General features: G+C 37.7%; 1 protein-coding gene across 2 annotated transcripts in view; it reads left to right on the plus strand.

Moving 5' to 3' along the window:
- The window catches only part of LOC139281067 (bromodomain-containing protein 8-like), a 124843-nt gene that overhangs the window by 69823 nt on the left and 40361 nt on the right, over positions 1 to 14659 (plus strand). For both annotated transcript variants that reach the window (XM_070900974.1, XM_070900975.1), the window contains exons 22-23: positions 7182 to 7514; positions 12900 to 12996. In XM_070900974.1, the coding sequence (XP_070757075.1) occupies positions 7182 to 7514; positions 12900 to 12996 (430 nt within the window). The remainder of the gene's footprint in view (positions 1 to 7181; positions 7515 to 12899; positions 12997 to 14659) is intronic.

Raw genomic sequence — 14659 nt, forward strand, 5'->3', positions numbered from 1 at the left:
CAAACGTGTTAAGTATTCATATAATATCTTGCAAGGTGATTTTCTGGCTAAAGTGAAATAAATTAACCCTATACATCGTTTTAGAACATCGTGATAATATGAGCCAACTGCAGTGTTTAGGGATTGCTTGGGACAATGGGGAAATCTGTCCTCAAGTAGCAGTGAGACACTTCAATTTTACAGCCATTCTTGCAAGAAAAAGGTGTCAGTTCCTTAAGATTTTTAAAGTAATTTCAATACTCTACCACATAAAGACATCTGACTATTCAAAGGCCTCTCACTCACCATTCAAACAGCTGCTTTACTAATAGTTCATACAAATGGCAAATAGTAGCCCTATTTTGTGGCTAAACTCCAGCTATCTTAAAATCCAAGTACGAGTCATATTGTTATGTATTGTCTTGTGTTTCTAAATATAGGGGACTGGCTTAAACAGTGTGACTTGTATTCCTGGATTTTTCCATTGATTGTCCAGAATGATCCACATTTTCCAAATGTATTTGTGACTGTTTTTCAATCCTACACGTCCAACCCATCTTTACAACTAATGACTAGTGGGTATCGGCAGAGTAAATGTTTCAATGGAACGGGGCACCAAGTTAAACACCCACATTAAGATTATTACTAATACAAGTGATGTGTACAATCACATAGTTCCCTTTTTCTAGATTTGAACTGTAAGAGATTAAATGTCAAAAAACTTTCGTTCCAACATAATTCTATTAAATGCATAGAACACGCCAACATTTAGTCAATAGCACTAATTCATTTTTATCATTTCGTCTACACAGAAGTTTCAGAGTGGGTGTTTTCCTCTTACCTGGTTGCAGCAGTTAACTACTTTGGAGAGGTCGTTAGCAGGTTTTTGTCATCAGCTGATGGTGTCACAGTGCTGGCTGAAATACATGGAAATCTAGGAGTTTTGTGTTCTAAATTCAATTTTATTTCAGCGATTTGCATGATAATTTAACACACAAACTTCTATTTTATTCAATCACTGGTTTAAAAAAAAAAATGTTTTTTTAAATTTAAATGAAATTTATTTTTAAAAGCTGTCCTGTGTTGACATTTCTAGTTTCCCCATGTATTTCAGCCAGCAACAGCAAGCGCTGTGACATCATCTGATGACAAAATACTGTTAACGATCTCCGCAAAGCAGTTAATTGCTGCTACCAGGTAAGTGGAATGCATTCAGTTTGAAATATTTTTCAAATGGAGATGGAATGTATTGGTGCTAGGCGTTAGAAATTACAGGAGTGTTTTAGGATGTTGCTCTCGTGATACCAAATTTTCAACCACAGTCACTCAATATTTTTTGTGTAGTGTTTATCCTGGTAAAGTTGTTAAATAGCCTGGTACCTGTCGGGATTGTCTGTCTTGTATGACTTTATTTAAATATGGTTTTCATTTCCATTATTCTTTACAAAACCATTACCCTAATGTGCATGAAGTTTTGTTCAACAAATATATTTTTGTCTTCATTTATAAATACAGCATACCGTTTTGCTTCTGTGTGCAAAGTATTGCAAAAAAATAGCTTGATGGGAGCTATTTGGCCAATTACTTTTTTGTTTGATGCAGTTTCTTTTCTTCTACCGATGCATGTGCAGTCTGAAATGTAACACAAAACCTTCTGTAACTATAAATGCTTCATGATTCCACAATAGGCAGTGAAAAAGAGTAATTGTTTTTTCCGTTAGGATGGTGGTACAAGAGGACGTCGCTGTGCCATTGAAGCAGATATGAAAATGAAGAAGTGACCATCTTTGATGGAACCTGACCATGTGAAATGATCAGCACTGTGTATAAAGGCCAATGAAGCTGTATTGTCTTCATCAGTATTGATGAGAACGAATTGTATTGTACAGCCTTGTTTCTAGTGCACAGTTTTTGTTCTGAGAACAACGTATGTGCTTAATAAAATTATTTTGACAACCTGAACGGCTTCATTGCTTCAGAGAATCCTACATTACGAGTGAATTTCAGATAATAGGACAGTTATCACTTACCATCTTATCTAACATTAGTAAGTATGCACATCTTGATGAACTTAGTATTTCTGTTCATGTCCAAAGTAGGACATCACCTTTGTGTGTGCACAAGTTCTGTATTTGTTTTGGTTATCCAGAGCAGTTTTTCAAATGTAAGGTTTTTGTTGAATTGCCTCTGCTGTGGTCTTATCTTTGGGTAGGTATCTGCTGTCATTAGAGCATGCATGAGATGCAATGACACCAGTTTTGATAGAGAAAAATCTGTAATTTTAAGTTTGCAAGTTAAAGGACAACTACAGAATACTTGGATTTTTTTTTCAAAAGTTTGCATGGCAGATCCACCAAACAGTTCTGATATGAAGTCGCATAGAAACTGGATGGTGTAGTTTGTTCAGCACAGTGTTGGATTAAGCTGTGTGATCTCTGTTTATAAAGATCCAACTTAAGCTGAGGGGGTGTGGTGTGCAATACTAAATTCCATATAATACTGTTCAAATTGATAATCTTGGAGGGGTGGTTGATGTATCAGATTTGTGCAAAAGTGAACACGCTTCCAAAATTGGGATCAAGACATGTTGGAGCAGAATTATTCTGCTGGTGGCCCATGTTAAAGCTGATCTGAGCGTTTTTGATACCGACACTCGTGCCAAAAATGTTTCATTATTCAATATCTATGTCACTCATCATGATGAACACAAAATTACCAAAAGAAACATTTTTAGCAGAATTTGAGGTCCCGTCTTCCACCCCCCCCCCCCCCAACCATGTTGTTTTCACTGCATTCTATGTATGTGTTTACCCATGATAATATATAAGCCCATCACTCATGTTCACAATTATTTTTATCTAATTTCTTAATCATTCAGTGTATTAAAATGCACTTGCTGTTGCATTGGATTCTTTTTAAACTTGTATAAATTTGATACCAGTTTTATATATGTATGAACATATGAAACTTTGAACTGGTCTGAACATACCTCAGCCCTGTCTTGAGACTTGGATCAATTTTAAGGCAAATTAAGTTAATAGGCAATGCAGAATCCAACATGCACACAGAAATGGTCAGTACTCCATCACTGGCTTCCCTTTCCAAGTAACAGGTTTCACCTTTTATATCGAACAGATACCAGTAGAAGAAAATCCAAATAAAAGTAAAGGTGGAAACATTTTGCAAATACAAAGTTTTTTTTTGGTTTTTTCCTCCAATGTATGAGTGCAGGAATTGGAAGGTAAATATAATGGATGTCTTCATATCAGTGTCCTGCAATTTTATCTGAAATCTTGAATTATGTATATTACATTTTTAAGCGTAATACAGTAACTACAATACATATAATGTCGCTATTGTCAGATGTTGCAACAACGGGCGGTTTAACATAATATATAACATAAATAAATGCTGCACATTCTGAATTCCCTACTATACCCTTCCCCCACATTGCTTTTCACGGATGGTGTTGCACAGGTTACACCCTGAGGCTTGACTTCCCTTGAATAACACTTATTCTCTCTTTCTCCCAATATCCAATGGAAAAGTTTGTGCTGACTGAATGCTAGTGCCAGCCATGGCTCAGTTGGCAGCACACTTGACTCAGAAGGTTGTGGGTTCAAGTCCCACTCCAGAGAATTGAGCACACAATTCAGGCTGACACTCTTGAGATGTTAAACCGACTCCCCGTCTACCCTCTATAGACCTAATAGATCCCATGGCACTATTTCAAAGAAGAGCAGAAAGTTCTTCCCAGTGTCCTGTCCAATATTTATCTCTTAACCAACATCACTTACAGATTATCTGGTCATTATCACATTGCTGTTTTTGGGAGCTTGCTTTGCACAAATTGGCTGCCACATTTCAACAGTGACTACACTTCAACAGTACTTAACTGTAAAATGCTTAAAGCTATAAATGCAATCTCTCCCTCTCGTTCAACTTTATAGCAACCAGAAGTGTATGTTACAGTGTGATTTAGATGGGCACCAACTTTCCATACCATTGCTTACTAGCACTGCTCATAGCATCATTGGGTGCAAAGTGCTAAATAATTTGAAGTTCAATAAAAAGATTCTTTGGACACAATTGGTGTCCAGTATTGGAGGGAAAGATCTTGGGTAATGCCACAAAATTCAGATTTATCTATCTTAAGCACTGGTGATTAGATGACTAATCTTGATAGCAAGCCAGGTAGAATCATTGGAAGATCTTAAATTCTTGAACGGTCATCTACGTCTTACTGGGGACCTTGTAGACTTGCATTCCTATTAGTGGGTAAGTTAATTTCTGAGATCTTTCATATTGCTGTTCCTTCGGCTTCATATAAAGTTCATTGGTGAAAGGAGCACTATTTTTGTCGTGATAGCCGTTTAACTTGAAAGCAATTTACTTTTCTACTGATTTCTTCCATGCCATGACGATGGCACAGAGTGTTTCTTCTATTGCTGCCAATGAACTTGCATGTAGGAATCTTTTGCACAGTTTCCTTTCCTTTCAAACATTGCAGACAGATTTTGTAGCTGATAAATGCTGTTATGGAATTTGTGGCTTGTTATCAAACTACATGTCTCCCAGCTGGATCACCAATGTTCTTGATACCCATGGTTTCCCCCTTCCTGTCTCTGAGCATATTTGAAAAAAGCAAAAAGTCATACTGCTTGATGAAGCTGATTTTGACTTCCCCGCTGATGAGTATTTAGGTCGATCCTTCTGATTTGTCACCTCCGTTAAGAGATTGGATGAGATGGTTGAGGAATTGGATATTTTTTGTCCTTTGTTATTACAACTTGACCACTCTTTTTGACCAATTCAATACCAAGATCACTAAGGCATTAGATGGTTTTATTATACCCACCCCATTAATATTAATCTGTGCAATACCACTTTATATGTTGCAGTATCTATTCTAAAAGAGCAATTGCCTTGTGACTCCATGAAAGAATTCAACTTCTCATTTTAACAACAAAGGAATTATCAGCAATGTCACTTTAAATTAAAGTAAATGATGAAATATGGTATAACAAGATCACTTCTCTTACAATTCATTTCCCAGGATCCTGCTTGAAACAGACTCTATCAAGCCTCTTAATATTGGCCTTTTGTTAGGTTCTTAATTCCTGATGCATTCAATGCACAACTTAGGTGCCAAAAGAAGCCCCAGACAAATGACCATTGCTCCACCCAAAGTGGATAAGCTTTATAGTTATTTATTCTACTCTGGAGTACATATTCGCTCCTCCAAAAAAATATATCTGTTCCAAATACAGGCTAACGATGGGAAGTTGCTCATACTAGGCAGGTTTCTATCTCTTTCACACCTGCCCCCCTGCCCCCAACCCATAAAAGAAATTCCTAGGATTTATGGGGCAGGAAGATACACTCTTGAGGAGATCTCAATGTAATGGTTTGCACAAATTTACTGGGTCAGTCTTAGCCATCAGTTCCAAGTTTGAAGAAAATGTTTTAAATTAAATATACTTTTCTATAGAGTAACATCAGCAGAGATTGTCTTTAAGAATTTGACTCAGTTGAGTTCCTACATGGGATTCAACAAAGCTGACCTTCCACAACTGAATTATATAGTGAACTGGAAGAAATATTAAATGACCTAAGAACTGATGCGCATGCTTCCTGACATCCCTTGAACTAGTCTGATTACCTATTCTCATGGAAGATGGAACAGAGATTCTATTAAGTGAATGGTTAAATAATTAACCAGACCATGTGGACTACACCAAGGACACTCGATGGTCAAGACTGTTATGACTATTTTTTGACCTAATAACAAAAGCCTGTTATCAAAGGTTAGCTTTCAAGCTTTTTAAGTGTATTCATAGTCTAGCAAGGAGTGAATTAGAAAATATCATGCATCCTTTACTGCGATGGTACCTGCTTTATAAGACCTCTTTCAAAAAGATTCCTCTTAAATATATTTGTAAAACTGTTAACAGGCTAGCCTCAAGTTTATTAAACATTGTCAAGATCTGTAATTTTCAAATTGAACTCGAGGTAGAAAACTGCATAATATGTATTCAACTTCTCATCTTGTTAGAAAACAAATGAAAAGCAAGGTCGATTATCAATTTTGGTAGATTCTTCCTCATTCTCTGGATAATGTTATCCTTTAATTATCAAATCCTACCCAATTGTATATACCAAATCATACCTCCTGTACTTAATAGATGCTGTCAGAGCCAGAGCTTCCATGATTTTAACTAAGTGCAATGTCCTTTCAAAGATTTGATTTATGTCAAGTTGTCCTTCTGGGTGGAAGAACTGAGTAGTCCAATAGTATAGTTATAAACAATGTGAGAAAGAGAAAGTTTCTTGTGAATATGTAATATTTATTTGGGAAGAAACTTGCTTTTCCTTTAATGGTAAACATTTCAATTGCATATAGAAAATAACACTTTTTTAAAAAATAATCAACAAAGAGGTATTCGAGGAGGTGAACTGTCCAAAAGTAGTTAACCTATCCTTGTCACAAATTTAGTTAAATATGAAGGATTTTCTGTTGCATAATTTCTTGAATACTTTCCAAAATATAAACCTGTTTAACTAGTTTGCTAGAAATAAATCATGCAACATATTACATAGCAAGTGGCAGTATAATCTGAGCTGTAATTTAAATATAGGACAAACCATCCTTTCACCTCTGGATCCCAAGCTCAAAGTCTGCCAATTGAAACTAATTTGGGCAATCTTGACCCAGCTCCTGGTGGTTGCATTCCACAGCACAAAACTGTTTATAATTTGGCAGTAAATTGACAGTCATTCAGAAGCCACGGGAGCAGTTGGTGTCAGAAATGTCAGTGATGTGGGAGGGAGTAAGGTGTGGTAAGACATCAGTTTGAGAAGAGGGAGCCTTACTCTGCAGCTGACTAGTATTCCTGATCTGGGAAAGCTAACTGTTGACACTAGATGCATGAGTTGTGAAAGTTTCCATTGATCTTCCTTTGTATTATGGTGTACAAATATTCAACCATGAAAATTGATCCAAGAGGAACTTCCAGATTAAGTTATTCAGAGATCAGAAGGGAATATAATGGTTTCAATATAGAAATTATTTGGGATTTTCATTTTCTATTCACTTACAAAATATTCCCTTTTCAGGTATTAATGAAAGTAAAATAAATTATTACTGTGGATTTCAGTCCCTTTTTTAATTTACTGCATTTAGCACATACTTTATTCTATAGGCTGTGGAAGCGGAGGCTGAAATAGCTAGTGAAGAAGAACAAGAAAGTGAAATGCACAAAGAAGAAATTCAGCAACAGTCCCTGCAAATGGAATCTAAATGCCAGGAAGAGAAACCAGAATTGTATGGATCAGTAGTTGAGGACCGAGAGAATAATTACATTAAAAATGGCCTGCCCGAAAAAATTGAGAGAAAGGAAGTGCATCTGGAACAAGCAACGTCAGGGCAGGAGGAGGCTGAACACACAGCACATTCTCAAAATACAAAGCATTCCAAAAAGCAGGTGGAAGCAAGAGAAAAAGATTTGGATAAAGAGTATTTAAATCTAGCCGAGGTAAGATATTAATGTTGAAAAAGCTTGATGAAATGTTTGGATTTGAAAGGAACAAGTCACTTGATGTATCACTTTTCTCTGGCACTTTGTATGTTTATAACTAAATATGAGATTGTGATAGTGATTGTTCTTTACAAGCACCGTGAGTGAGTTACAAAGATCTTTTACATAAATTAGATTACATATTCTTTGGTGCACCAACAAGCTCGCTGTGGAGTGACAAAATGTGGATTTATCACCTATAAAACCCCATATGGTGAATTCCTTTCCTCAGCTGGGCGTTTTTAGGAGGTGCAGGGCAAAGGCAGACTGTTTTTCAAGCAGGAAGTAAAACTTGTGACTCTGAGACCACCAAGCAGTCAGTTTAAAAAAAAAAAAAAATGGGAATAGGGAATTTAAAGGAGGAAAGATAACCCATAATTGTCACTTTACCAGTCTTTATTCTGTGTGTAGATATATCACTTATACTTTCAGTTATAACACTAAATAATTAACTTTCAGGGTATTACTGATCCTTTGTGCATGTGCAATACATTTAGACCTGTTATACAAAGATGTTGCACAAATGGTAGTTTGATATTTAACACGTAAGAAGCTATCCTGAATTTTGATTAACTGAGACATAAATACCAGCAACTTTGGAAATATTAAAAATAAACATATAACAAAATAGCATTTGTATACTTTCTCTGTTGAGGTCTTTTCTCCACCAAAGGCACCCTACAACTCAGCCTGCCAATACAAGTTTGGAAAACTTTTATTCTTTATCATTTGTTTGTTTTCTACTCCCAAAATGAGCAGGCCGTCGTCCAAAAAAGGAAATAAATTGGGGTGTCTCAGCAGCTATTCAAGCATGTGAATATCCCCACAGCATATAAAGCCAGATTTTGGGACCTTAATTTCTTTCTTCCTGTTACTGATGACAGTTACATTCTGTGGAGAAACACCGGGGAAACAATTCTTCAGCACTATCCAGTTTTATTTCTTCATGGTTCAGTCATGACTAATTGGTTTGTAATCCTTTTACAAAGTTTTAGTGAATTTTGTTGTAAATGTTTTCCACTTTTTATGCAGTTATTTTTGGAGAAAAGTTTTGTTATTTACAAATTACGGACTTTGGGCAGGATCTGAATCTGCTAGTGTTATTGCTTTGACCAACTTTTCTCCAGTTGTACAGAAGCAAACTACAGCGGATGCTAGAATTTGAAATAAAAACAGAAAATGCTAGTAATCTCAGCATGTCAAGCAGCATCAGTGGAGGGAAACAGAGTTAACGTTTCGGGTATGTGACTCTTTGTCAGAACTGGAGTATTCTCCAGTCAGCTTGCTATTGGTCAATGCAAGCAACTGGATTCAGGACCTGCGTATCTGAATGGTGGGTTTTTTCTGGTCAATGAGTGCCTGTGATTGATGCAAGTATTACTTTCCACAGCTTCAATAACTTTCCAAAGTATCGTTGGAAATTACTTTTTATAGACTCTTCAACATAACTTAGAATGAATCTTTAAAATGCTGGAAAGTTACTATGGTAGCAAGGACAGTCTTGCTTGTCCTCCATGCACCTCTGAATCCAGTGCTTCTATGAAGAAGAATAAACTGGGGCTGAAGGAGATTACAGAGATAGAGAGGGGCAAGACCATGGAGGGATTTGAAAATAAGGAAGAGAATTTTGAACTCGAGGCGTTGCTTAACCGGAAGCCAGTGTAGGTCAGGGAGCACAGAGGTGATGGGTGAGCGGGACTTGGTGCGAGTTAGAACATGGGCAACCAAGTTTTGGATCACACCTAGTTTACGTCGGGTAAAATGTGGGAGGCCAGCCAGGAGTACGATAGTTACAAAGGGACATAGATTAAGTGAGTAGGGGAAACTGGCAGATGGAATTCAATGTGACAAAATGTGAGGTTATCCACTTTGGATCCAAGAATGACAGATCAAAATATTTTCTTAATCGGCTAGGAACTGTGGAAGAGAAATGGGATTTTTGGTATCAAGGTACACATGAAAGCTAGTGCACCAGTACCAAAAGTAATCAAAAAGGCTAATGGAATGTTTTGCCTTTAAGACAATGGGCTTAGAATACAAAGGGGAGGAAGCTGTGCTTCAGTTGTACAGAACCTTAGTCAGACCCCATTTGGAATACTGCGTTCGGTTTTGGGCACCACACCTCAGGAAGGATATATTGGCCTTGGAGGCGGTACAGTGCAGATCCACCAGTTTTTAAAAAAAGGGTTAAATTCTGAGTACAGATTGCATAAACTTATATTCCCCGGAGTTTAGAAGGCTGAGGGATGATCTAATTTAAGTGTTTAAAATGATTAAAGGATGCGATAGATAAGATAGAGAGAAGCTATTTTCTTTGGTTGGGAAATCCAGAACAAGGGGACACAATCTTAAAATTAGAGCCAAGCCATTCAGGAGTGAACTCCGGAAGTGTTTTTTCACAGAGGATAGAGGAAATGTGGTGGTGTCTCAAAAGGCTGTGCATGCTGGGTCAGTTGAAATTTTCAAGACTCAAATCGACAGGTTTCTATTGGGTAAAGGTATTAAATGTGGGTAAATAGAGTTGAGGTGCAGACCAGCCATGATCTGACTGATGGCCTATTCTTTTAATACAAACCTTCCAGGACATTTCTCTCCAAATAATTTCTTAAAGTTTTTTTCTTTTTCTGTTCGATATTAGCTCCAATGAAAATGGGCTCTAAGTCAAGGGCAATAGTAACCAGGATCTGTGTCTTGCATTATTGACCCTCGTGCTTATAAAAAGAGGAGACATTTTCTTCTGTCTTTTTCTGCTCTGTAGTCTCCCAGCACTGAATAAGTCTGTTTTTGACCTGTTCTCAAACTTCTGCCAGCGTTACTTTGTCATTCCCTGTTCGGATGCATGTAAAAATAGTATTGGGGTTGACCTTTCAAGTTTCAATCCAGCCCTGTTAAGGGAGCACCTGGCCCGTGTTTTGCACCTCTCCATGATGACATGGCTGAGATAGGAGCCCATCATTTCCTCCCATGAGATAATGCATTTCAACTGCTATTGCATTGATCTACCACGCTGTCATATCTAATGGAAAAAGTCTGTGATAGTATTTAGGAATTTCATCTGTTTTAATTGCTGGATAAATAGAGATTTCAAATATCTGCAGTCAGATGATTTTCGTACCAATTACTTTTTGTATGGGTCTTTTCTAAATGTGTACTGGGAAACTACCTGTGGCATTGTCGACAGTCTGATGAATTTACGTTTTATTTACGTCAAGCAGAGTCAGCATGGTTTTATGAAAGGGAAATCATGTATGACAAATTTGCTCGAGTTCTTTGAGGATGTAATGAGCTGGGTGGATAAAGGGGAACCAGTAGATGATGTGTATTTGGATTTCCAGAAGGCATTCGATAAGGTGCCACATGAAGGTTACTGCACAAGATAAGAGCTCGGAGTTGGGGGTTAATAAAAAAGATAGGGGATTGGCTAACTAACAGAAAACAGAGTCAGGATAAATGGGACATTTTCAGGTTGGCAAACTGTAACTAGTAGGGTGCCACAGAGATCGGTACTGGGACATCAACTATTTGCAATCTACATTAATGACTTGGATGAAGGGACCAAGTGTAATGTAGCCAAATTTGCTGATGAAACAAAGATAGATGAGAAAGCAAGTTGTGAGGAGGCCCAAGAATCTGCAAAAGGATATAGATCGGCTAAGTGAGTGGGCAAAAATTTGGCAGATGGAATATAATGAGAAAATGTGAGATCCTCTTTGGTAGGAAAAATAAAAAAGCAAATTATTATTTAAATGGGGAGAGAATACAAAATACTGAGCTACAGAGGGATCTGGGGGTCCTTGTACATGAAACACAAGAAGTTAGCATGCAGGTACAGCAAATAATTAGGAAGGCAAATGAAATGTTAGATTGCAAGCGGGATGGAGTATAAAAGTAGGGAAGTCCTGCTACAACTGTACCAGGGCATTGGTGAGACCACACCTGGAGTACTGCGTACAGTTTTGGCGCCTCAAGGAGAGATATACTTGCATTGGAGGAAGTTCAGAGAAGATTCACGAGGTTGATTCCTGAGATGAAGGGGTTGTCTTATGAAGAAAGGTTAGGCTTACACTCATTGGAGTTTAGAAGAATGAGAGGTGATCTTATTGAAACAGGGTGGATGCAGAGAGGATGTTTCCTTTCGTGGAGGAATCGAGAACTAAGGGGCATAGTTTCAGAATGAGGGGTCGCCCATTTAAAACGGAAATGAGGAATTTATTTTCCCAGAGGGTCGTGAACCTTTGGAATTCTCTACTCCAGAGAGCTGTGGAGGCTGGGTCATTGAATATATTTTTAAGGTGGAGATAGGCATATTTTTTAATAAGGGAGTCAAGGGTTATGGGGAGTGGGCAGAGAAGTGGAGTTGAGGCAAAGATCAGATCAGCCATGATCTTGAATGGCGGAGCAGGCTTGATGTGCCAAATGGCCTACTCCTGTTGCTATTTAAGTTCTTAGTGGATACAAGATGGTGATGAAATCGGGAGAGAGACTTCAGAAACTCACACCACAGTGCTACATAGTGGCCTGCGTCTACAACTACATAGTGACATTGCAAAATGAGAAAAGTTGGGATAGCAATTTACAATGGTAAACGTTGAGCTCCTAGTATGCTAATTATACAGGAAGGGCTCAGAATTGTCCGCTGTCTAATGACTAACTGGTGACTTTCCTTTTTTGGGGAGCTATGTCGGGTCTTTTTGGAGTCGAGGTGGTTCCAAGATGACAAACCTCGCAATGGAAGATTGGAATCGAGGCAACACTCAGTAAATTGTTACCCTAGGTCATCATTACTGCAGGGGGCTGTTTATGATTGGCCAGTCAGTCTAAGTGATTATTGACACTTGGAGCTGTAAACCCATCACTGGTGGTTATGATTCTTTTTCTTTGGCTCCAGATACCCCTACAAGCCAGTGCCCTAATTGGTAGGTCCTAGCTGGATGTCAAGTGGGAGGTTATAAATGCTCTTTGCAATCAAGTGGCGCACTTTCAGCTGGTTAAACTGAAGCCAGTACCCTTGCATGTACTTGGAGATTCCTAAGGTTTGGCTGTTGCCAAACTGCTTAAACTCTCTGAATTTAGGTAAGTGGGATATATCCCTAGGAGCAGAAAGTGTGCATTCCATAACTGGCAAACAGATACTCACCTGCATGTATTTCTCAGTATAATGGTTTTAAAGACTCTTGAGCATGGTGTTGGGTTTCTGCACATGTCAGACATATGCCTGATCAAAATTTCAGTTACTCATTGAAAAATTAGTATTCCATTTGTATATGTAGTCAAAGTAATTTATGTATAGCAAACACTTTCATATTGATTGATGCCATGGTATTCTATTTCTTGTTTCTCTAGTGCTTGGGTGGCAGCTGCAATTGTCTTGCACTTTATACGAGGACTAAGCCACTTCTTGTAGAGGCACAGGATGGCATTATGGGAAATGAACAAACAGGTGAGTGACTGCGATAAGGCTTGTACAAAATTTTTCTTCAATTTTCATGTTGTTTTCTGCAATGTCAATACTGCAGATTTTTAAAATGTGAGAAATTATATCTAATGCATCATCGATATCTGTATCCTTGATCTTCATATCCTTTTCTATTCTTAGCAGAGGTTGCTCAATAACAGTATTGCTATCAGCCTTGTTGCAGCTCCAATTTGGGGGTGACAGTCTACGGAACATAGATTTTTTTTTTTAATTCATTAATGAATAATCATCTAAACATCATGATTAATATTGACACTTTGGGATTTCTCTTCACTACAGTCCAAATATCTAGCCTCCCAATGCCATAAGCTACTTTTATCTCAATCCACTACAGTGCAGTAGTGTGATTTGAAGCTAAATGTATTCCTTTATATTAAATGCTGTACTCTTGAGATATAAACTAGCTGTTCAGTGCATGATATGAAATGTTGATGCAATTATTTTTGAATTGAAAACAGACAATTTTTCAAGTAATATGTCACTACTGTGTTTTGGTATTTGAGAAAGTGTCTGACAGCTATTGGAATGATCATAAATGCCATTATAAATGTGGCACAGTTGCACAATCTTTGCTTGAGAATGGGATAAAAGGTTATAGGGATAAGTAGAAGCTAAGATCATGAAACACTGTTTGATTTTCTGTGTTGTGACCTCCACAGCGCGCACTGTTGCAGTCTTTGCAGTTACAATCAACACAGAATCAGTGAGATGACGCAAACTTCAGTTTTTTACGCAATATTCTCGCAGTAGAAACCATTAAAAATGTTAAGCCTTGTTTAATGAGGTATAATTGAGTTTTTAATGGCGTACTAAGTGATAATTACTGCTGAACAACTTCTTTGGCCCTGAAAAAGTAATTTTACATGTGTGGAGTCTCATTCCCTCAGAAGAACATTTAAAACATCCATGATTTTTTAAATAATAATTTTAAGTTTGTTTGATATTTCAGCTGCTTCCATAATTCCATGTGTATGTCCGAATGTTTATATTGCTTTCTGCACAATGATTAAAATGTGTATTATAATCCATGCTTTTTATTTCTGCTATGCTTTCTGTGAGAATTCTTCACTCTGTTTGGCTGATCGGACTACCTGATGATTTCACTGTTGCTGGATGCCACAGATTCTCTGGATGGCACCAGATTTAAAGTAATCGGAATCGAGGATATTGACGTTTTAGAGCCCGGTAAATCTTTGTGGACAGGTTTTTCGCAGGTCAGCGGTGAGCACATCCCTTTGCCGTTGGCCGCAAAATCCTGGCCATAATTTTTAAAGCCTTTTTATTTGCAATATTCAACCCTTTTTTCTCTTCAAAGCACTGATTCTTGCTGAGGTGTGGTTCCGTAGGATACCTCAGTAAGGTGGCCATTCTTTGTGAGATTAGACGGTGAGTGTTGCAGGCTGTTCAGTAATAGATGGCATCACCAAGCCTTATCATGCACCTATGTGATTTCCAGCATAATCCAGTGGATAGCAATTTGGAGTGGGCACTCTAGTTGATTTTTTTCCCTTCCCTAACCCATGGGTGTTGAGCCAATTATACTGTTTCTACTGCACTCAGCATAGATTGTGAATTGAAACTGGGCTTAACACACTCGGCCATCATTGTGTTTTAATTTTGTTTTAAA

The sequence above is a fragment of the Pristiophorus japonicus genome, chromosome 15 (assembly GCF_044704955.1).
Source record: "Pristiophorus japonicus isolate sPriJap1 chromosome 15, sPriJap1.hap1, whole genome shotgun sequence".
NCBI lineage: Eukaryota > Metazoa > Chordata > Chondrichthyes > Pristiophoridae > Pristiophorus > Pristiophorus japonicus.